Source organism: Petaurus breviceps, unplaced genomic scaffold (assembly GCF_028583685.1).
Source record: "Petaurus breviceps papuanus isolate PSGF00001 unplaced genomic scaffold, PetGlider_PUasm1.0 685, whole genome shotgun sequence".
NCBI lineage: Eukaryota > Metazoa > Chordata > Mammalia > Diprotodontia > Petauridae > Petaurus > Petaurus breviceps.
The window spans coordinates 1,697,751-1,722,926 of NW_027186455.1; the positions used below are offsets into that span (position 1 = coordinate 1,697,751).

Here is a 25,176-nt window from a genome sequence, read left to right on the forward strand (position 1 = left end):
GATGAGATTAAAGGGCAACTAGGAGGCACAGTGAATAGAGCACAGGCCCTGGAATCAGGAGGACCTGAATTCAAACGTGGCCTCAGACACTTGACACAATTACCAGCCTCGTGACTTTGGGCAAGTCACTTAAACCCAATTGCCCTCCAGAAAGCAACAACAACAAAAAAGATGAGATTAATGTTCCATGTATTAATTAAATGTGATTAATGTTACCTGACTGGGTAGTTATGAAGAAAACGATGTGAATGTGGTCTATTATTACTGGAAACTAGTCCCCAGAATTTCCTTCCCTTTATGATTCATTCTCACCTTCCAGAAAAAGGTAGCTTTTGTCTGGTGAGTTGGGAGGAGAGAGGAGAAGGCATTATTTCAAATTATTCAGAACAGTTTTTCCTCACCAGCCTTTATTCTATCTTTGACCATTTACCCCCTTAGGTTTGACCATTAAAATCTTTTCAGACACAAACCTGTGCAGCAGGTTTTCCAGGCCCTCCAGGGGAGATTCCTGATATGTAACTTTGATAATTCCAGGCTTTGTCCCTCCTCTGAATCATGCTAGAGCTATTCTTTTTTTTTTTTTCCCCTTAAGGTGAGAGGAAGAGGGGAGAACCATATAAAGGCAGACATTTCCTTTTCACATAATTTAATTCCACTTCTCAGAGTTCAAGAAGTAACATTCTGAGAACACCCTGAAGGCAAAAGTATTATTACACTATACTTGGCATTTGCCTGTCATTAAGCCCAGCTCAGTTCACTTTTTTTTTTTTTTTTTTGCTTTTTGGAGAGGGGAAGGTAGGGCAATTGGGGTTAAGTGACTTGCCCAAGGTCACACGGCTAATAAGTGTGTCAAGTGTCTGAGGCTGGTTTTGAACTCAGGGTTGGTACTCTATTCACTGTGCCACCTGGCCACCCCCACATTTTTTTAATAGTCAGCTGTTTGGAGTTCCTTTTCCCTCCTCTTTACATAACTATTAGTGCTGTCCTTGATGCATAAGTCAGACTTTATAGTATGGCTCCATGGTTTATCTCCCCATGGGAGTTTTCATCTGAACAAAATTTATTAAGCACAGATTGTGTGCCTAGCACTGTGCTAGACTAGGGAAGAAGCACAATTTAGATACAACTTATTCCCTGCCCTCAAGTAGCTCTTTCTCTCCTCTGTTTGCTTGTAACAGTGACATGGCCCCTCTCTTTGCCAAGGCCCTGTGCCCCTGATCTCCCTTCTCTGTGAGCGCACTCCTTTGATCCTCTAAATAGGTTATCTTACCTGTAGTCTTTCTCTTTCTACTCTCTACCACTACTATCCTTTAAAAAAAAAAAGACCAAAAACCACCTCTCACTTGATCCTGATAGCCATTAGCTCTTGCTCCTTCACATTCAAGCTGGTAGAAAGGGTTGGCTACATTTTCTCAGCCCCTGCTTCCTAACATCCCATTTATTTCTCAACCGGCCTTCTGTTTTTGTTGTTGTAGTTATATCCACCTCTGTTTTGGCCCTATTTGGAGTTTTCTCAGCAAGGGTACTGGAGTGCTTTGCCATTTCCTTTTCCAGTCCATTATACAGATGAGGAACTGAGGCAAGCAGGATTAAATGACTTGCCCAGGGTCTCATAACTAGTAAGTGTCTGAGGCTGGATTTGAACTCACAAAGATGAATCTTCTGATTCCAAACCCTTTGTTCTATCCGCTGTACCACATAGCTGCCTTCTGCCTCAATTAATGCTGCTCTTTCCAAATTGATCAAAGATCTTTTAATTGCAGTGTTGTTTTCTTAGTTCTCATTCTTCTTAATCTCTGTATGGTTTTTGACACTGTTATCTACCACTACTCCTGAGTTCTTTCGCTTGCTTTGGTTTTTGTTATGATTATTGAGTTGAACTAATAACTCAGTGAATAAGCATGGTATAAAGAACATTTAAATTTGAAGTCAGAGTACTTGTATTAGAATATGAACTCTGCTATTTGGAAAAATCACTTCTACTTTCTGCTCCTCAGTTTCCCCATTTGTTAAATGAGAATAACTTAAAGTTCCCTTCTTGTTTTAAATCCCAGTGATGCCCAACATTCCATGGTAAATGCATTAGAGAGCTCCAGAACAAAACTTCATAGCAGGTGGTCCAAGTTCGAAAGTACAAAAGATAAACTTTCTGAAAGAGCTAGCATTTAAGTTAAACTTTTTAAGGGAAATTCCACACTATGTCTTGTTTTTATTTACGTCTCTTATACCAGGGGCAGGGCTTTGTGGTAAGTGCTTAATCGACCAATGTTTGTGGGGTAAGTGAATTTGTATAAACTGTTGCTCTGGGATTTTCTAGCAAGTCTGGTTGTTATGTTACTGAGTTCCTACTAAAAGTAGGCAGTACAGTGAAAAGCCTTATCAACCATCGAAAGGTAGAATAGGAAAAATTCTGAACTAAAAGCCAGAAGTCCTGCAATCCAACACTTAATAATCTAACTTTAAAGATGTCCCTTCACTTTTCTTGAGATTTAATGCTCTCATTGCTTAAAAAGGGGAACATATCCTGATCCTGCCTACAACTCCCCACTTGGTTTAACCTCAAATGATATTGAAGTACTTTAAAAATCATAACAATAACTAACATGTAACATTTTAAGGTTTGCAAAGAGCATTATATACATTTTCTCTTTTGGTCTGTACCACCACCCAGAGAAATGAGTTTTACAAATATTGTCCCCATTTTACAGATAAGAAAATTGGAGCTTAAATAAATTGTTTTTCCCAGAGCCATATAGTAGATACTAGAAATAGAATTTGAACTCAGGTCTTCCTGACTCCAAATATTGCGTTCCACTCCCCTATACCATGCTGCCAAAGTGTTATACAGAATTAAGAGATTATTACTGATGGGCATTATGATGGACTAGAAATGGACCTGTCTTTGAGTCAAAAAAGCATTACTTAACCATAAGCATTTACTCTATGCTTAATATCTGTGTGACAAGTTGTATAAGTTGTTCTGACTTCAGTTTCTCCTTCTAGAAAAAAGGATAATAATTTTTATGCTACCTGTCACAGAATTATTTTAAGAACATGATTTGTTAATATTGAACAGCACTAGAGAAATTTGAGTTTCTATTTTTATTTGATTTTTGGTTAGCAGTTGGGTGGATGGGAGCAATTGAGAGGAAAGTAGAGGGAAAATCTAAAAAGAGGTCTGGGTTGGGATTTGGGATAGATGCTGCTGAAGAAACTGCAGTGAAAGAAGTACTATTGGACTTAGAAGAGACAGAAGCATGACAAAGCTATATTATTTCACACCTCAGTCGAAAATGTTGATTTGTTTTAAGTCCCAGGATTTTCAAAATGAGGGCAAGTTAGATGTCTCTTTGGAGAAATTGCCCGAAGAAGCCAACAGCACAAAGAAGAAGGAAGAATGGAATCATGGGGACCAGGCAGACAGTTCGCTCTTTGTAGCTGCTAAAGCTGCTCATTTCTCAGAGGATCTAGAAGAAGAATTCATTGATCACAAAGTGATTTCAAGGTATTTGGTATTAACAGAGTTTTCTCTCAGATTCAAGAACCTGAAAATGACTTTTTTAATTGCATCTCACTTTTATGATGGGGCACGGCCTGGTACAAAGGAAGGAGCAGTGGGCTCCGAGCCACAAGACCTGGGTTCTAGGCCCAGAATTGCCATTCAGTTGTTACATCAGTTTAGCAAGTCATTTAATCCCTCTGAGACTGTTTCCTCACCTTCAAAGCAGGCATAATAACTCCCACATGGTCTACTTTACTAGCTTGTTACAAAGGAAAGTACTTTCTAAATCTTAAAACCCTAAATAAATGTGATTTTAGGTAATAAGTTTGAAAGCACATTGCAACTGTAAAAGACTATTTAAATGTAAAGAATAATACCAGAATGGAGAAGCAAGGGTTACGTGGACAATTATAGCTTATAATCCAAAAATTTGATTTTATCTATTACTCTCAACATCGTTAGCCAAACCTTCACCAGATCTGTAACACATGGAGCAAAGAAGGAGGATGTAAGTTTTGCTTTCTCTTTTTGGGGGTGTTCACCCTCTGGTGGAGGTGTCAGTCATCATTGAAATAATAATGAACTGGAGGAAACAGAAAGACCTGGTTAATTTACAAATCACTGGTCAATAAATAATTGAAAGTGGCTTGTACACACCTAACATCTCCTTAGTCACTCAGAAAGCATAAGAAAGAGCACTGGAAACTCAGAGCTGAAACAGATCCAGGGTTCATGGTCTGGTTCTGCCATTTGTACACTTGTCTGACCTTAGGGAAATCACTTCCTCAGAGTCCAAATTTCATCTGCCAAATGGGAGTATTGGACTAGATAATCTCTTAAGATCTCTTCCAGATTTAAGTGCTGTGAAGTCTGACGGTTCCACAGCATACATGCTGAATAGTCTCCAAGCCTTCCATACCTAAGAAATGAACATTTGTGGTGGCTATTACACCTTCACATATAAGAGAATATATTTGGCAGACACTAATCCCCAGCTGTCCCATAAATTTGGTCCTAAGGCTGTCATTGAATATTCTAGAGTTTGAATGGATCCCAAAGTTGAACTAGACTCACTGCTTATCACCCTTTTATGAATCATGAATCTTACTACTGATTTTAACTTGGAGTAGCTCCTAGGAGTCCCTTCCTTTTATTGAACTAAAATTTATCCCTCTCACCTAGTTTCCATCTGTTGGACCTAATTTTCTCTGTGGCAAAGCAGAAATCAAGAACAGAAAACATTTATTAGGTGACTAATCCATGTTCAGGGCCGCATGCTAGGTCCTAAAAATACCAAGGAAAATTACGGTTCCCGCCCTTGAGAAAGTGATGAAAGACTAGTTGGGTGATGAAGGATAGAGAAAATAATTGTAATAGAAGGTATGATAGGATAGATGTACATAACAGACCAATCAGGCACAAAACATTTGATGAAGGAAAAATTACTCCTAGCCAGGGAGATCAGGGAAGTTTATTTATGGAGGAGATGAACTAGATCTTGAAAACTGACCTAGATTTTGAAAAAAGCCATTTTCGGCAAGAAGAGATGTGTGAATGCTTCAGTCCAGCCAGATGTGGACAATGACATGTGTAGGTGCCCAAAAGGTGAGAGAGGTCAGGATGAGATCAGGAAATGATAAATAAAACTTGCCTGAAACAGAATATGTGAAAAGGAGAATTGGGAAATAAAATATGTAAGAAGGAGAACTGGGAAATAAGTCTGGAAAAGGAGGTTGGAGCTAGGCAGTTTTAGACCTTAAATGCTAGAGTTTGTATTTATTTCTTATAGGCTATTGTTAATCAGTAGAGTTTTTTTAACAATGAAGTGGCATGATAAAGGGGGGGTTGCATTAGGAGAGTTCTTTTGGCCACAGAGTGAAAAAAAATAGATTGGAGGGGGAGACAATTCATTTTAAGACCACTGACATGGCTATTCTAAGTCTTTTCTTCCTTGGATGAAACATCTCTGTTCCTGATAAAATATTGTTTCAAGTCTGCTCACGATTCTTCTAGGTAACTCTGGTTTACCAGTATTCTTTCTAAAATGTTCACCCAGATCTAGACAAGATAGACTATTTTGTGGCCTAACCAGGACTGAGTATAGCAGAACCATCTCTGTTCTCCTGTACATTAATGCCTGCCTTCCATATCACACTGTTGAGTCACATTGACCTTGCAGGTGTCTCAAACGCTTGAATCTTTTTTATATAAATTGTTTGCTAGTCACACCTCTCTTATCCTGGACTTTTTCAGATTTTTTTGAACCCACAAATAGGACTTTACATCTATCCTTCTTAAATTTCATCTTTAGCCAGTCATTCCAACCTGTTAACTTTTATTGAGATTGACATTCTATTATACAACATTTCATTTTTCATATTCTATCTTCCAACTTCAACTTCTGTACTATGTCTTGACTCAAGTTCAGTTCAGCAGATATTTATTAAATGCTATCTGTGTAGAAGACACTATCCTAGGTCTCTGGGATACTAGAACAAAAATGAAAAGTAGTTCCTGCACTCAAGGAGTTTGCATTCTACAGGGAGATACGAAATGTACCGTGATAATCAGTTTAAATGTAATTTAAGAAGGGAGAGAACTCTAACTACTAGAGGGCTTATAGAGAGTTTCAGTGAAAGATATGGTACCCCAATTGAGCCTGAAGGAAGAAAAAGCTTTTGAAAGGCAGAAGTAAGGAGGAAGAGTACTCTAGGCGTGGTGGAGAACCTATGAAAATGGAATAAAGATGAGATATAATGCTAATAGCCTATTTTCCAGTATAAATTAATGTGAAAGGAAATAATAGGAAATCTCTGGAAAGGTAGGTTAGATCCAAGTTGTAGAGGATCTTAAATGCCAGGTGGAAGGACTTGCCTTTCATCTTAGAAATTTTAGGGAGTCATTGGAGGAAACTGAATATGAGAGGGACATAGTCAAGTCTGAGTTTTGGAAGATTATTTGGAAGACAGATTGAAAAGGGAAGAGGCTAGAAAGAGAGAGGTCAAGAGTAGCAACCTGACTGTGAAGAAGAGAAAATGAATAGGAGAAATGTTGTGGAGATAGAATTAATAATACTTAGCAATTGATTTGCTAGGTGAGGGGAGGAGCATTAAGGATGACCCTGAGGTTATAAATCTGGATGATTAGGAGTCCTGGTAGTACCATCAATAAAAATAGGAAAGCACATATAAGGAGCAAGTTTAGAGAGAAATAGAATGAATTATATTGTGAATATATTGAATTTGAAATGCCTTTGGGATATCCAAGTAGAGATGATCCACAGGTAACTGGTAATGTGAAAATGCAGCTAGTATAGATTGATGTTAGATGTAAAAATATGTCATGAGAGATTATAAATATTGAGCAGGCAAGGACTTTAGATGTCACCTCTTTTAACCCCATCCTTTTAGAACTGAGGAAACTGAAGCCCAGAGAGGTTAAGTTACTAATCCATGGTGACACATCAGGAAGTGGCCAAGCTGAGATTCAAACCCAGGCCCTCTGACTCCAAATCCAGCCCTCTGTCCACTGCCCCTTGCTGCCTCATGCTTAAAGATAATTGGGAACAGATAAAATCTACAGGAGAGCATGTGGAGAGAGAAGAGAACCCAAAAGAGAGCAGTAGGGGACATCTATGCTTAGGAGATGGGACGTGGATGATGTTACAACAAAGGAGCAGTTACTACAGGCAGGATTAGTGGAAAAGACTGGTCAGCTAAGAGGAGAAAAAGGAGGAAACAGCATCATTAAAGCGAAGGAAGAATAGAGTATTCAGGAGAAAGAGATAATCACCACCAAAAAGCTACAGAGAGGTCAAGTTGGATGAAGACCGAGAAAAGGCTAGAGGAATTCACATTTCAAAGATCACTGATAGTATTTGACAGAGCACTTGTAAGTAGGTGAAGTAGGAAGCTAAATTTAAGTGAGTGTCGGAGATAAAGAAGTAGAGGCAAATAAAAGCAGACAGCTCTTTATAGGGATTTGGCTGTGAAAGGGAGAAAAGATAGAAGACGGTAGTTTAAGAGTATGGCTTCATTAAATGAATGTCTTTTTTTGTTTTATTTTTTAATGATGGAGAGACCTGGGGATTATTATTTGTGCACATCAAACCAGTGGGGAAAAACTGAAGGTGATGTGACGGGGGAGAGAGAACAGGAAAGATCAAAGGGCAATGCTCCTGGAGGATATGGGAATGGATAGGATCAAAGCCTTGAGTAAAGGAGATTTGGCCTTGGGAAAGAAAAAGACTGTCTCTTCCTCAGGAGACTGGGGCAAGGGAGAGGACAATGAGTGTTGAGAGAGATTGTAAGATGCTGAATGGGATAAGTAAGAGCTCACAGTGTACTGGTTAGCAGGAGACCTCTTGAACAAGTGTGCTATTCAATCAGAAAAAAATAAAAAGACAGCCATGTAGCAGTGAGGGGCTGGTTTTAGGTTAGATGGAATTAATTTTGTAGTTGACTTGATGAACAAGTGTATGACTTATGCCAGTGGCATTTAGCAATGAGGGAATAGGAGCAGTGAGGAGACTGGTGGGCTTAACCCAGGGCCATGGATTGGCAGGTATGCTCCAGAGTGTCATTAATGTCTGTATATGAATCTCCAAGGTTGAAGGCAGCAGTTGGAGTAGAGCAAAAAATTGAAAGCCAAGTATTGAATTCAGTGAGAAAAGAGGAAGACTGACCTGAAGAATGGTAGATCATGGCAACAAAGAATTAGATTGAGAGATATAGGTGGATCTAGTGAACTTCAAAGGGGTGGAGGATTCAAAATGCAGGCTCCAGAGCACAAGCACATATAAGGCGTGGCACAACCTGTGGGAACACTTGAATCAGAGTTTGCCTCCTATGGGGGAAAGATACTGGGTTTGGCAAAAAGGTAGGCCACAGAAAATGGGCACTGTCATAGCAAATGCCAGTGAAACTGATCCTCTGGAGCAGAGGTGGGGAACATGTGGCCCTCTAGGTCTTCAAGTGCAGCCCTTTGACTGAATCCAATTCCTCTTCACTAGAGCCCTTGATCTTGTCCAAGTTTGATTCAGTCAAAGGGCACACACATTAGAGTATGCTGGCACACTCTACTTATACTCTGTACATATATATAATCTAATGATGTGACGATGAGAAGCAAGGAATTTGTTGACTCTTCTTTCCAGAGCAGTTTGCTTTGTTACAGGGTGCTGACATGGATGGAGGGACTGAAGGTTAAAATGCTTCCTTCCTGTAGCAGCTTCCCTCCACAACCATGCTTCACAGTCCTCTAAGAGCCTACATTGCCACTGAACTCCCTCCCCACCCTCAAGATTAAACTGGATCAAACTCTCTATGAGATAGACCACCTTCTGTCCTGGAAGGACCAAACCCATGGGCTGCTTCCTTCGCTACTCAATGGAATTTGCTTTAGGTGCAAGATTTCTGAGTTATGGCTCTGCCAAGTATGTCAGAGGTCATAGAAAAAGGAGTATCGGTTACTGAAAGGTTGGTCAGGAATTCGGTTTCTTACAAAGAGAAAAATTTCTATGAGTACAAAAAATTACTAATAAAAATTTTGAAAAGTGAGAGGGTCAAAGACAAATCCATATGCCTTTGTTCTAAAGACTCCTGTCCTCCTTATTCAATATAACTTGACTGTATTCGATCCATTAATCTATTTTCTTTGGATTTGGGAATTCCTAGAATCTGCAGAATTGTGTCCCAACCCACAATCTCAGCATGCCATCCAGAAGAGACCATGAGAGTCTTTTGTTCGATGCTGAAATGTAGGTATACTGTATTTTAAGGATGCAGTGTGCATATAGAAGGGAGATAATAGACTGGAAGAGACCAAAAATGGTTGGAAGGCATTAATCAAAAGGCCAAAGCTCTTACAGCACACAAGAGGGTTAGGGATTGGCCTTGAGAAAGAGAAGGACTCTGTTCTTCAGAGAATGGAGCAAAAGAGTAGACAACAAATAAGTTACTATGGCATAACAGTTCATAATGAACCCAAAGTCTGTAGTTTGTACAATCTATTTCTGATTTGTTTGGGGGTTTGGGAGTTTTGTTTTTGTTTAAAAATTGGAACAAGATTTGTTCATCTGCAGTTTGGCATAAACTTTCTTGTTCTCTAATGAGTCCTCAAGTCCTTCGTACAAATAGCAAGCCTGGTGGCTGGGATGAGGGAAAGGGAGTGGAAAGGAGTCAAGATGAATCATAGTTTTAAGCTGGCATGAGTTTGCAAGAGGTCTCCTTTTTCTCCTAGTTTCTGTGTAATCCTTACCATAGTTGCAGGGATTAAGGATTGAGAGAGGGTGGAGGAAAGTGGAAAGTACATATTTATTTCTCCTTGACAGGATAATTGCTGGTGTTTTGAAAAGAGTCCTATTGTTAGACATCTCTTCCCAATTCTGTACTCTATCCTGAACCTGCCCTTCCTAGGGCAGCTTCCAGGCAAACACACCTTCTCTTTTAACCACCAAAGATGACTCTGGGGCAGACATAATAAGTAAGATGTTTGCCATCTCACTGTAACACTAACCATGGCTCTAAAGAAGCCACATGAAAACTACATGCCCTCATCATGGTAATACCTGGTGGTTAGCTCTTATGCTAGGTTTGTGCGTGTAGCATTGCTTTGGGAAAACTGACCTATTTGGACATGATGCTATATGATGCAATGGTGAGATACAAATCAAATCCCACTATAGTGAATATCATCACTAATACGGCTTTTGAATATTTTAAAAGACAATTTCCACTTGGTTAGAAATTATACTTTGTTGATCTGATTGTGGCAAATTATATCCAGTAGCAAGAAGTATGGGGCAGAGTTGGGGGGAGGATGGGGGAAACAAAACTGAATTTAGAGACCTGACCTTAAGTCACTTCACCATTTTTAGCCTCAGTTTCCTCATTGGTATAATAGGTATAATACTCCCCAAATCATTGTGAGGGACATTTAAGAATTTTAACGAATTGTAATCTCATCCTAGTGACAGAACAGCCCCCCAAAAGCAATATTGGAGGCTGAATTCATAGAATCCTGGTGTCCAGAACAAGTGAGTTGATCAGTTAACTGTATAGCTCTTCCCTAATCAGACTACATCTGGAAAAGTGGTATCCATTTCTGAAAGCCATGTTTTAGGAAGAACATTGACAAATAGGTGTAGGTCCATTGGAGGATGATCAGGAGGGTGATAAGCCTGGAGACAAGGATCTGAAGGATCTAAGGATGTTTAGATTAGAGAAGACTCAGGACCTACCTAATAGCTGACTTATTTCTCCTTGACAGGATAATTCCTAGTGTCTGTTTGACTGTCATGTAAAAGAGATATTTAATGGATTCTCTTTAGTATTAGAGGGTAGAATTTGCAGAGAGGCAAATTTTGGTTCATTATAAGAAGAAACTTTCTAACATTTAGAGTTATCCCCAAAGCAGAGTTAACTGCCTGAGAAAATAGTGAATTTTCCCATCACTGAAAATCTTGAAGCAAAGGCTGGACCACTATTTGTGGTTATGATAGATGGGATTCCCAGTTCAGGTGTATGTGGTTTGGCTCTGAGCTTCCTTCGACCTCTGGGATTCTGTGAGTCTAGGAAATGAGATGTGGAATACTTAAATGAATCCAGGATCTTATTGGAGTACTTTGTCCATATCTTCTCATTCTGAATAATTCTTAGCTGTGTCCTTCCATAAATCCTTGAGAGAGAATTTTCCTAATATTTTGGAGACCTACTTCTGATTCTTAAAGTATTTCATAGATGAGGTGGCTAGATGGCACAGCGAATAGAGCACCGGCCCTGGAGTCAGGAGGACCTGAGTTCAAATCCAACCTCAGACACTTACTAGTTGTGTGACCTTGGACAAGCCACTTAATCCCAATTACCCTGCCTTCTGCCCTGCAAAAAAAATTTCTTAGATAATGAGTGTGGCAGTAGAGTTGTCCATGTGTTACCACCAACCTTGTTCTCACTCAATGACTGGCCTCCCTCCTTTTCTGATCATACATATCCTCAATATTATTCTTTACTTTGCTTCTCATATGCAAGTTGTTATTGGTGAGTGACATGCTTACAACTCCTATCTACCTGTTATGCATCTTTTCATTACCTTTTCCACTATTTGCCAATCTGTTTCTGAGATTGTAGTGTTTTCATCTCAGAGAATATTGATCACATAAATACTTAACACTTTTACAAGAACAACCCAGTTCCATTTCTTCCTTAGTTCTTGGCTTAGCTCATTATCTGGTTGTTAGGTAGATAGACTGAGTGGATTGACCATTCAACTACATGTCATTATTTGGGCAAGGTGTATTCTTCATCCACCTGCTTTTTCCTGTGTGGATGTTTAGATTGTGGGTTTTACTGAAGAGTCTACAATGCTTCCAAGGTTTGATGCAGTTGTGCAACAGTGTCATTCCTAAATAGAAACTTCTACAGAACAATTCTCTATTAATAGGAAATCCCTCAATATTTCTACCATCTTTGGGGCTTCGTCTCCCTATTTGATGCTTCTCTTAATGTTGAACAAAGTTTTTTATTCTGTGATTTGTAATATATTACTATATGCATTGAGAGATTGCTTTGAAAAGTATTTTGAAAACCATTCTATTCTACCAAGATAAGTGCTTTTTTGTAGGGGGGGGGTGTAATTAACACACAATAGAGACAACAGGATCTTATATCCTAAACACCTCTTGGTCAGTCATTTGTGTGTCCATAAAGATGTGGTCTGTTCTAGAAAGTAATCTGTCCTTACATTTTCACCTAAAATTCCCTCAACTCATGCACAGAACATTCAAAAAGATTGTAGAGACATAAAAGTAGCCGTATACGTTAGTCATTTCTGATGTCTTCTCAGTGATTTTGTTAAAGTATTTCTACCTGTGTGTTCATTCTCATTAAGTGCTGTCCCCTTAAAATAATTTTCATGTCCTATATTCAGGGATTTTAACTCTTTTATTTTCAAGTACTCTTGTACTCTTTTCTGGTGAGTTAACTCCTGCAAGGTTCTATTAGGCTCGTAGTTGTTTCTACCTCATCTACTTCACCTTCAAGTGAAGTTTGTCTTTGTAGATCCTATTTGCTTCTATTTTAGATCGTGACTCCACCAATCAAAAGCTAGAGTTCTTTCATCTAAAAATAGTTAAATTAAAATTGTCAAACATATTTGGGCTGAAGCATCAAGGAATGAATTCTAAATTTTCTAAGAATGAACCAGATTAGTTTTTCTGGGGCATCACAGGTTTATTTTCCATATTTTTCCATTTTAAGGACCATGAAAAGATGAGAGAGAACACAATAGTATACTATAGATGTGGAGTTACAAACCCTTTTTTTCTCCCCAGGATTCTTTCTGCACTTTGAATAAATCATTTCTGCTCTGTAGCTTTTAGTTGGCCTTGATTAAAAAATGAAGAGTTGGAAGGGACTTTAGGCATCATCTAGTCAAAAATCCTTATTTTGCCTCATTCAAGGCAACCATGGTCTAGAGAGGTGTGATGATTTGCCCAAGGTCACACAAGTAATAAGTAGCAACACCAGAAGTCCACTAACTCTCAATCTAGTGTGTTCCAAGGTCCCTTCCAGCCTGGACATGTTGAGTTCACCTATGTTCTAGGCTTCTGAGCTATATTCCCCCTCTAAAAGTCTGTAATTCTAAATAGATTCTATGATACAATTTATTTCATAACTTTCTTTCTTTCTGATTTCCCTCAACTTCATTTCCTTTAGGGCCAGGGCCCACTTTTTGTGCAATTTGTAAGCACAATGTCAGTAATAGAGAAAAATTCTCATGTCTATCTTCATATCTGAAATTTTGAGTTTCCATGTGCCTAAAGCCAATATCATAATGTCTAGAGGGATTCTGTAACTCTGAGCAAGGGATGATAACAATTTAAAGTATTTTATTTATTTTCCAGGACAAGCCACAGTGACTCCAGCCTTTATAACAGAAAACAGGGTAATAGATCCTCTGAAATGGTTAGTATGTTCATTTCTTTGTTGCTACAACTCCTTGCTAACTCACCAAGTCCCTCCTGTCATTCAACTCAAGCTCTGAAAGGCAAAAATTTTGTCAATTATGGAAAGAAGACAACAGCCAATTGACACTGTGGTTAAGGAAAAACTAGTAAGACTCCAAATTTGGGCAAAAAGGAAAATGTAAATAGAGTTAGGAATTAGAAAGATTTTCATTTTGAAAGCATATGAAAAACCTTTTAAGTTCACTTCCTAATAGGGCAAGGTAACTATATGAAGGCTAATCTTACCTTTAGAAATGATTGAATCATTCATTTTTTTCATTCAATAAAAATGTACTAAGCACCTTCTTATGTGATTCTGTAAAGCATGGTACTAGGTATTGGGCATATACCAAGATGAAAAAGGACTGTTTTCTTGATGTGTAAATCATGTGACCAGTATAGCACATTCTGAGGCTTCCAGTATTGAGGGGATAGAGCTTTGAACTTGGAGTCTTAGGAAGTTGCCTACAGCAATGACAGAGATTTTGACTTTTCCAGGGTTACACAACTGTGTTATAAGTGTTAGACTAAGCGGGTCATAAACCTAGGTTTTCCTGACTCTGAAACCACCTCTCTATCCACCACACCACACAGGATTTCTGCTTAATGCTTTTTAATCCTGCTAACCACACAGGGTGGAGTGATTAGAAAAAATAATGTATGTGCCCCTCACATTTTAGATGAAAATACATACATATATTTATATCTGGAGCAATAATCCATCAACATTATATAACAACTTAGCCAAGCACCATTCTAGCAAAATTAGCCTTAAGGTAGTTCATTCTTCAACAGCAAAATCATTTCATAGATCTCCTTGCACTTTTGCATCCCTTCTTTGTGTCTGCTTTGATTCTGTAGACTTGTAAAATCAATCAGCTCAAGGGAGTTCTTAGTATGATACTTACAATAGTGATCTAAAGCATTAACTCAATTGCTAGGCTATAGTGGGATCATCAGGACAGGAAGAGAATTATTTTATGTGTGTGTGTGTGTATATATATACACGTGTATATATGCATATATGTATATATGTGTATGTGTGTGTATATATATATATATAATTATTTAATTGAACTGAATTGAAAGAGCTTTGTAAAGCACTAAGTACATATATTATTGTTGCTATACTATTACTAAAGATAACACATCTGTACTGCTTGGTATTTATATTTTTTCTACTTTGCAATACAATAGAGGATTTAGATTATTGTTATTTAGATATTTGATGTCAGATCTTAGAACAAAAAAGTGTTTATATGTGTTTTATATTTTATATGTTATATATAATATGTATGTGTTACATGTACATGTATATATGTCACATGTGTCTATATCAGTAGATATAGTTATCTACCTAATATACACACACATATTTAGAGAATCCTGGAAAATTCAATTTCTATTAAAAATTTCATGGATTCTCTCTGTCTAGTATTTCATCCTAACTAATTGGTTTTTTGTTTTGTACATTTATGGTAGGATTATGTCAGCCATGGCCGTTTGAGACCTGCAGACACAGAAGACAGAAGAAATCGGTCATTAATCAGGTAGGTGATTTTTAAAAATTGAAAAATAGTGACCCATGATAACATCTAAATGAAATTATCTTGATGACAGCTCTGTGCTGTCATATGATGGCAAGCGTGGTGCATTGGAAAGAATTACTGTGTTAGCATTTCAACTCTGCTTCTAATTGTGACCTCAGACAGAAGTCAGTCCAAATCTCTGACTTTCTATTTTCAAAACTGTCGAAAGGACATGAAATAGTACCTCTGCTTCTCTTATTAGGGTAATTAAGAGGAACATTTGTAAAAATGTAAAATACCATAGAAATGTCAGTTATCATAATAGAGTAAATATTATTAATAACAATAATATCTCCATAATCTTTACATTGATTATGTTAAGAAAATATAGCTAATGGGATTATAAATTCAATACAAATGGGAAGAAAATATTGGCAAATAAAATTGGGCAGAAGGGGAATGATGGCTATTTCAATTATAAACTTGGTTCAGAAATCAAATCAATTTTGCTTGAACCATTGTGGGAACAGGGTAGCATGTTAGAAGCCTGCACGTACACTTATAACGGTGGCATAGACTCACTATGGGAAGAAGACCCAATATGCCAGACAGAGGAAAAGTAGCAAAAATAATTCCGGAATTCTCTTCTTGTCCTGATGATCTTATTACTGCCTGACAATTGAGTTAATGCTTTGATCACTAACTGCAGGTGCCATACTAAGAAATTCTTTGAGTTAATTTTACAGGTCTGGAATCAAAACAGACTTGAAGAGGGGATGCAAAAGTAAAAGATCATCTATGAAATTATTTTGCGTTGAAGAATTAGCTATCTTAAGGCTAATTTTGCTAGAATGGTGCTTGGTTGAGTTGTTATAAAATGTGGATGAATTACTGTTCCAGAAAAATCACTTGATGCCTTCTTAGAATGTGGGAAGACAAAGCCTGTCAAAGCCTGACTTGCTAAGGATCTGAACCTTTCCCCAATCTCAATGTCATTGACCTATGTTATTTTTAGCCATTGATTTGAACCTACTTGGAAGGAATGTGAAGGTGCATGGTATGGTAGAAAGAAGAATATGTTTGGAGTAGGAAGGCCTGCGGTCAAATCTTTTAATATCCCATCTCTATACCTGTTATAGCATTTATAAAACTATAGGGTTGGACCTTCTCATAGGTGCCTATGATCCCTTCAAATATTCTGATTCTTGACCGCTTGCCCTATAACAGAGACACAGTTTCTCAGTTATATCTAAATTTCCTTGAAAGCCCTTCAATGATGTCTAGCCAGGGTTATGACTATACTAGGACTTTTGGGAAATACTACCCCATTTGGTGACCCCTAGATCCCAACTGAGAGTATACCTAGTTCCTCCCACTACAAATTCTTAATAGGTGGCAAGGGAAGACACTAATCCTCTGAGAACATAGCCATCTTGAAGCTGCTCTGGCAATCATAGACCAGCAGCATCCACTGACATTCTCAGATGCTCAGGAACTCTGTCTTGTGCAGAATCTGTGGAGGGGAAAAAAGGACAAGCAAATGTCTAGAATCTTTCACTCTTCTTGAACCCATTCTCCCATTACTGGCTGAGCTATCAGTCAGATAGCAAAACTCATTATGCCTCAGTTTTTCTTTCTATAAAATGGATAAAAAGCATAGTTGGCTTGTTGATCACATTTCTGGTTGATAGCTAGGGAGTGTAATTGGCATATTAGGTAACAAAACTGTGATTCAGAAAGTTCCTGAAAGGTTGAGATGAGGGGCTGAATTGAATAACATGAAATTAATAGGAACAAATTCAAAAACCAATGCTTGGATTTTAAAAAAAATCAACAACATACATACAGGATGGAAGAAACATAGCTAAACAATAGCTCATGTGAAAAAGACCAAAAAGTTCTGGTAGTCTGACTACAATCACAAATGAATCAGTAGTGTGACTCTTTTGGGTAGAGGATGGGGGAGCCACATCAGACCTGTGAGTTCTTGGATATGGCCGAACTCCCAGTATAGACACTGCCTTTACCAATTGAATAAAACAGTTCATCTGTAACTTACAATCTTAAAGAGTTGCTTGGGATATCTGGATGTTATATGATGACCCATGGTCATACAACTTGAATGTATCAAAGGCAGGATGTGAACCTTAGCCTGTCTTCTTGACTCCAAGTTGGATTCTTTTTCTGCCACACTACAATGGATGACTATTTATCAGAGGTGTTATATAGAGAGGATTTCTCTCCGGGTAATGGTGGCACTAATTGAATTCTGTAGTCCCTTTAACCTCTGAGATTATGTGATTCTTTTAAATTTTCAGTTGTAAAAATAATTATGTATGTCAAAATGCTACTGTAAGATATAGACTGTGGCACAATAGATACTCCCCCACAAATTAATTTAGTCTCCTATTTTCATCAAAGCATAGAGTCCAGAATGAGACAGGTGATAGTCCCATTGCTTCTATGCTTGTCAGGCCATATTTGAAATGTTATGGATAGTTATCCCTGGCACAGTTTAGGAATAAGATTGATAAATTGAAGTGTGACTGAAGGAGGTCAAACTAAGATAGTGAAGGGCCCCAAGATCCTGACATCTGAGAATCAGTTGAAGGAAATGGGAAAATTTAGACTTGAAAATAGAAGACCTATGAGATACATAATAATTGTCTGCAAGTATTTGAAGGGCTGACAAGTTTCAGAGGAATTAAACTCATTGTGCTTGACTCCAGAAAACAAAATAAGAAGCATCAGGTGAATGTTACAGAGGGGAAGTTTGGGGTCAATATGAGGAAAAAACTGCCTAACACTTAAGAGCTGTGCCAAAATGAAACGGGTTATTGTGTAAGGTATTGAGTTCCCCATTACTGGAGATCTGCAAGCAGAGACAAGATAGACACTTGTCATGGATGTTATGGAAGGGGTATCTGTTCAGATACAGGTGGGACTAGATGGCCCCTGAAGACCCTTTCCCCTCTGAAACTTAGTTATCACGTGAAATGTTGAACTTGTGAAAATAGAAATGCTGATGTAAGCTACTTTTGCCTCAAGCAAATGAGCAGATATTGCTTTGGGCTTAGAGGGAAAAAAAGGGCCACAAAACTAGAATTTTCAAGGGTCCTAAATACAGCCTCTTTGGGTTTCTGTTTGTGAATCATTTAGTTTGTGGGTTGTTTGTGGTCAATATTTCAGTCCTCATTTGATTCTCTTCTCCCGTGCAGCAGACTTCGGGACCCCCGATCTGCTCCCATACAGGAAAGCAAACTAATCTTAGTACCAGTTAAGGCAAGTGCCATTAAGCAAATCTGAAATGAAATTGCAGAATGCACCCCTCCCCCCCAAAAAAGAAAAGAAATGAATTGTTTGGATTGCCCATTGTTGCTAAATAAACCATTTTTACAGATGATTAAGAATGTTACTCTCTGGCAATGGATAATTGAGAAATGAGTACAGTTAGCTATCTTTGTTACAAATATGATTTCATCCAAATAGTGATAGAAGTAATTTCAAAGGGAAGGGTTAGTTACTATATTACTATTAGTGGGCTGCCCCATAGGTAGTGATATTCCTATCAGTGGAAATGTCCAAATGCAGGCAGGCTGACAACTTGTTGGGGTTGTGCTACAGAGAATCCTGCATTAGAAGGAGGCTTGGTTGTAAGACAGAATAATAGTGTTCTAAGAGAGCTCAAAGGTCATCTGGTAGTGGTTCTCCAAGAGTCATCTAGTCGAGACCCCCAGGGGTCAAAACTGTTTTCATAATACTTGGGCATTTTAATTTTATTTTCACTATGGTAAAATCAATAATATAACCCACATAAACAAAAAGCTCTTTGGTGTTGTTAATATTTAAGAGAGTAAAGAGGTCCTCAAAAAGTTTGAGAACTGCTGAGTTAGTCCAGCCTGTACCTGAGTAGGATCTCTTTCTACAATATTCTCAAGAATCAATTATCCAACCTCTGCATGAACACTTCCAGTAAAAGGGAACTCATTATGTTACAAGGTAATCCATTCCATTTTGGAGCGGCTTTTATTGTGAGAAAGCTTTTTTTTTCTATGGAGCAAATAAAGACATCAGAGCTTGTCTCTGGGTTTACACCATCCTGGCCTTCTGCTGCCTGATTGATGCCTAGAGATGCCCCCTTCAGCCCTTCCATTGGATCTTCTCTCAGGTCCTTTTCAATTCTGTGATTCTGTGACTAAGATTCTTTGGTTCTGAGCTTATGTGAAAGCCTTAATTTTCCATTGAGGCCATCGGATTGGGGTACTGTCCTATCTCCTTGGCCCTGACTCCTGACTGAGATGCTTATCCAATATCAGCCTATAATGATCTATATCTTTCTTTTCTAGGAAGGTGAGCAGCTTCGGAGAGGCCATGCTGCAAGGACATCATGGTGCACACTCTGACTCACTTGTACATTTTGCACAACAACAAGACTTGGTGTATTTCATCCTCTTCCTCTGGTTGCTGGTTTACTGCCTCTTGCTCTTCCCTCAGCTTGATATAAAAAAACTTTGATTTGTGTGTTTCAATAATAAAGAACAGAGACCTAAATGTATTTTTTTTTAAATTTTGGGTTGGTAAGAAGGATCAAGGTGTGGACAGCCCAGTGATTTGGGGTGAAACCCCAACTACATAAAGGACAAGGGTATCATTATTCCTTGGTACTAAAGCCATAGCATGCTTCCTGCTTTCACAGAGTATGTGTAAGGAAGATAGGTAAATTACTTACAAGGAGCAATTCTGAGGCTATGGTCTTGCTTTATCATACATTCAGGCCTTCAAAAGACCCTTGATGCCATCACTGTCTGCCAACACAGGCTGTAGTTCCTCCGTGTCTTAGTAGAGAAATTTCATTAGGTTCTGTGGCTAGAAATAATTAATCAGGGAGCAGCCACCCTTCTGATGACAGCCTTAGTTCATTTAGTGAGGCCAGTTGTGAGACAGGAGACACCCAGGCCATGCCTATACTTGTTTCCATCTTGTTAGGACCTGCAAAACCTTGCATTCCACTGGCATAGGCTTTGAAAGCTTCCCATGCTATGCAGAGGCTGTCATACTTTCAATGCATTTAAGAAGTATGGGCAGGAATCTGGATTTAGAGTTGTAGGTTTCAATTGCCCTGGTTTAACTGGGGTCATTTGCCTGACCAGTGAAGGCTACACCAAAAATGAGTAGTCCCTCATAAAAGTTTACCAATATGGTTTGTTTATGATTCTAGATTCTGAGTCAAATACTGGATTTTGACTAGTGAAAAAAATGTTGCATTCCCTCCAAGATCAAATAGGTACACCAGGGATCTGGCCTCAGTGCATCTGTGGGAGAATTTCTTATGTTGGGTGAGAGGATTTGACCTTACAAAGCCAATCTCTCTCATAAGAGGAGTGCATCCCTGGGGTAATGGAAAGAGTGTTGGGCTTCAAGTCCCAATGTCAGCCCTAGTGTTTACTAGCCATGTGACCTTGTACACAGTAGTTAAGCTACCTTCACTGTAGTTTCATGATCTGCAATATTGACACAATGATGCTTTGCACTGCCTATATCCCAGAAGTAAAGTGAGGAAATTGGTTTGTGAACCTATGAATGTTATTATAGAAATGTGAGCTATGATTGTCTTAAGCAAATCAGAAAAGGCACAATTCAGATCTAGAAGAGATAGCAAATAAATATTTTGCCATAGGTAGAATTATACAAGAGGTTTTGCTGAGGGAAAGCCCTGTATTTTAATAATAATAATAGCCAACCATTATGTAGTGCTTTCATGTTTACAAAGCACTTTAAATCTATTATCCCATTTTATCCTTACAACAACTCTGGTAAATAGGGAGTATTAGCTCCCATTTTATGGAGGAGCAAACAGCCTCAGAGAAGTTAAGTGATTTGCCCAGGGTAATACAGTTAGTATTAGAGGCAGGAATTGAATTCAGGTCTGTCTGACTCCCAAATCCACAACACTAATCCTTATACCACTGGCTTCCTTAATTGTTTAAATGTGGGTGCTGCTTAGAAGACAGAAGGCAACATAAAAGCATATGGGACTGGAAATTAATTTCTTGTAATTTGGGTTAGTCCATAGAGGAAAAATTTTGGACAGATTTCAAAATACAGAGCTTTTGCTTTGTCCTTCAAAAAGTTTCTGCAGGAAGGAACTCATAGAAATAATGTAGCCCTTGTGCTACTATAGCACAGCTAGGACTCTCACAGATCTCCCTTTAGAACTGGTCACTTTTATATAAACTTGGAGTAATACTTGTGCTATATACCAACCACATACCTGGTTGTGACAAAAAGGATCTGCTAATAAGGCACTATAGAAATATGAGCAGCGGTTCGTATTAGCGAATTAGCAGCGGTGTGGTCAACAGTTATGCGGACTGTGTAGCTCTTTTTCATCCAAGGAAATTAGGGTTCAAATCCCAAATTCTGTTCCTTTTCTACCAATTTGACTTAGAGCAAGTAATTTAATCAGTTCAGGGCCTCAGTTTCCTCATTTGTAAAATAAGGAGATTGGACTACTGAACTCTATGGTTCTTTCCAACTCTAAATCCAATTAAATTAATCCCCAACCATTAATTGTGGCATAGTTCTGTTCTGAGTATGTCCTATAATGTAAATATCTGTACAACTTGAATTAACCATGATAACTCATAGTGAGGTTCTAATTCATTGAATTAATGACAGAAACATAATCATCTTTTCAGTCCTCACTATAGAAAACCCTCCTACAACATCCTGACTAATAACAATTAAAATACTGGATTATTATTTCTTTGATGAATGAGCATAATACAAAGCCTCTGAAGCATCACTCTGGTCATTCTCACTGGCCAGCATTAGACATGGAGATGGATAAATGGTTAAGAATAACAGAAAGGCAAAGTTGAACTCAGTGTAAGAAGTAATTTCCTAACAATTAAAGCTGTCCAATAGCTAATTTAACAATTAAAGGTGTCCAATAGACTGCCTTGACAGATAGTAAGCTTCCCGTCACTAGAGATCTTCAAATAGTTATTATTACTATTTTCTTATACAAAGCCTCATGAAAGTGAGTTACAGTCTGCTGTCTGGAAAAAAAAATGCCTGTGCACTTCTATTTCTATTTTAACTATATCCAGCTAGTGCAAAACAAAATCCATTAAAAGTAATATTATAAGAAGTATCTCTTTGTAACTAAAAATTCCCAAGCCTAAACCAATCGTTTATTCTTTGAAGGCAATCTTCTTCAAAATAATGACATTCCAATACACCTATAGAATTTAGATGGGCCTTAAAAATCCTTTGCAACAAAAAAGCCGTTGTCACATGGAGCCATGCTGCTTCATAACCCAAGGATCTCACATAAATGCAATTCTTATAGAACTTGCTGGCATCATTAAAAACACTTATAGGGAAAAAAAAAAAACTTGTAGAGATCATGTAGCCTAGTTCAATTTATAAATAAACAGGAAGGAACAAAGACAGAAGTAACTTGACCAAGGTCAATCAGGATTATCTTTTCTGCCTCTCAGTCCAGTGTTCTCTCACTTGCCACCCCTATTAATTCAGGGATGTTTTCAAGAAATAGGATCACAGGATTTTTAATGAAATAAATGAACATTTATTAAGCACTTAGTATATTCCAACCACCAAGGATATAAATGTAAAAACAAAGACAATTCCTTCCCATAAAAAGCTTGCATTTTGGGGGTGGTTAGGTGGCACAGTGAGTAGAGCACCAGCCCTGGAGTCAGGAGAACCTGAATTCAAATCCAGCCTCAGACACTTAATGCAAATACTAGCCATGTGACCTTGGGCAAGTCACTTAACCCCAATTGCCCTCCAAAAATCAAAAAAAAAAAGCTTGCATTTTCAAGGGGGAAATAATACACATAGAAGAGTGGTAGTCAGGGAGAACCATTTTGGTTCTGAAAGTTAAGGGGTGGTGATTGATTGGGACTATAGGGGATCAGATTGATGCATACTATCAAGTAATAGTGATATTATTCCAAAACTGAAGGAGGTAAGTGAGGAGGAAGGGGAAGGAAAGATTACATATTTGGTGGTGAGGAAATTGGTGAAGAGACTTTGGAATGAGTGAGCAGGAAGGGACTTTAGCAATTATCTAGATTGGTGAATGTTTAAAAATCATTAATATGTGAGATATTAAGGGAAATTTAGAGCCCAATTAGTCATAGAATTTAGAGTCTGAAAGAGCTTTAAAGATGACAAAATCTTAAGAGATAGAAGGAACTCAAGAGGTCCAACCCATGCCTGGCCAAGAATCACATCAATCACCAAACTTCTCTTTAAAGAGTTCCAGGGATGGGAGATTCACTAACTCCCAAGGCAACCAGTTCTCCTTTTGGATAGTTCTCATTGTTAGGAACTTTTTTTTTACATAAAGTTTAATCTCTCTCTGAAACTTCTAACCATGGCTGCTGGCTGTTACTCTAGGGCTAAGCAAAACAAATCTGGTCCTTCTTCACACTGTTCTTCAATACTTAAAGAAAGCATTCATACGGTTCCTCTGTCTTCTTCATGCTAAGCATCAGCAGTTCTTCCATCCAGTTCTGTGAGAAGTTTTCTAGTCATCCCAGTTGTCTTCCTCTGGACCAGGGGTGGGGAACCTGTGGCCTTGAGGTCCTTGCATGCAACCTTTTGACTGAGTCCAAGTTTTACAGAACAAATCCTTTCATTAAGGGAATTTGTTCTGTGAAGTTTGGATTCAGTCAAGGGGCTGCACTTGAGGACCCAGAGGGCTACCTGTGGCCTCAAGGCCACAGGCTTCCCACCCCTCCTAATCTGAACACAATTTTTAAAAAAGAGAGATTTAAAAAAGAGAGAGACTCTGAAGGCTTGGGAGCAGCATTTTCAAAATTTGTATTCATTCTGACAATTAAGATCAAGTGAGCTTTTCTTCTACTCCATGGAAGGGTCCTATCCTCCCTGAGTTCACCTTATGATGCTTGATTTAGCATGTGATAGACTGTTCCAATCAAATTCCCAACCATAGCACTTAACCTAAAATCGTTGCATCTGGCACCTTCCTGGGTGCTTGATGCCAGAAGCAAGAGCCCCAAGGACACACCTCACAGAGGAAGAGACAGAATGTGAAAGAATGTTGAAACTTCATATTGGCAACACTATCACGTCCTATAAAATCTAGGTTAGCATTCTACCAACCAGAATGTTCTGTTAGCTGACTTTTCGACACTTTGTTTTAAAGCCCTTGTTTGTTATGTTGTCTCGAAGTCATCATGAGAGAATTAGGTGTTTTCTGAATCATTTAAAGAGTGTTTATTTATTGTATTATAGTGGATAGAGTCACTGTTCTCAGTCAACAAGACTTAGGTTTAAGTCTGCCTCTGATATATACCCATTTTGTGACCCTGGCAAGTCGTTTATTTAGCCCCTCAGTGTCCCAGGCAACTCTCTTAAGACTATAAATTGTTGAGCAATCGCTCATCTGCATTGGTAGTGGGAGTTTCCTCACTGGGAGTTTTCTATGCCTATGAAATCATAAGTCTATTTATGCACATATGTATATCTATACCTATGAAATCACAAAATCACAAATCTATTAATATACATACTAACAATATGCAGAAACAGTGCTCAATTTTCATTTTTTAAAAAGTTGAGCTATTTGTTAATATTTTCTTTCTTATGGCGTCCAAATGTTTAAGTTATTTGGGAAAAGAGGTATACCACAGTCCTCCTAGGGCCTGGATTTTTAATATCACCATAAGATAATAAAAATAGCCCACATTTCTTCTTAGTGCTTTAAGTTTTGCAAAGCACTTTCTCTCCAAAAAAAAAAAAGCCAAAACAAAATAAAACCCAAAACATTGTGAGGTTAATATCACAAGAATTAGTATCTCCTTTGTAGAGATGAAGAAGCTGAGGTGGTAAGAGCTCATATTTGAACTAGGGTCTTCTGATCCAGTTCACTCCATCCATGGGATGGCAGTCGCTTGTCATTTTTGACAGCAATTCCAACAGGATTTGAAGTGTGCCCAAACTAGTGATTTGTGCAGAGGATTTTTCTAGTTAGGACTCCAATTTTTCCAGTTGAGAGGCAGAATCTGTTTAAATTCCTTGCCTTTCCCAATCTTGAATTACCAAACTCAAAGGTACTGCAGAAACTTTATTTATTTATGTTTATA

The 25,176-nt window shown here is 38.2% G+C and overlaps 1 protein-coding gene across 4 annotated transcripts in view; it reads left to right on the forward strand.

Annotated features, from left to right (window-relative positions):
- Nucleotides 1-19,585, forward strand: part of CLMN (calmin) — a 163,227-nt gene extending 143,642 nt beyond the window's left edge. For all 4 annotated transcript variants that reach the window (XM_069104253.1, XM_069104249.1, XM_069104250.1 and 1 more), the window contains 4 exons: nucleotides 3,312-3,505; nucleotides 13,404-13,464; nucleotides 14,988-15,055; nucleotides 19,381-19,585. In XM_069104253.1, the coding sequence (XP_068960354.1) occupies nucleotides 3,312-3,505; nucleotides 13,404-13,464; nucleotides 14,988-15,055; nucleotides 19,381-19,549 (492 nt within the window). In that variant the 3' untranslated portion in view covers nucleotides 19,550-19,585. The remainder of the gene's footprint in view (nucleotides 1-3,311; nucleotides 3,506-13,403; nucleotides 13,465-14,987; nucleotides 15,056-19,380) is intronic.
- The last annotated feature ends 5,591 nt before the right edge of the window (nucleotides 19,586-25,176 follow it).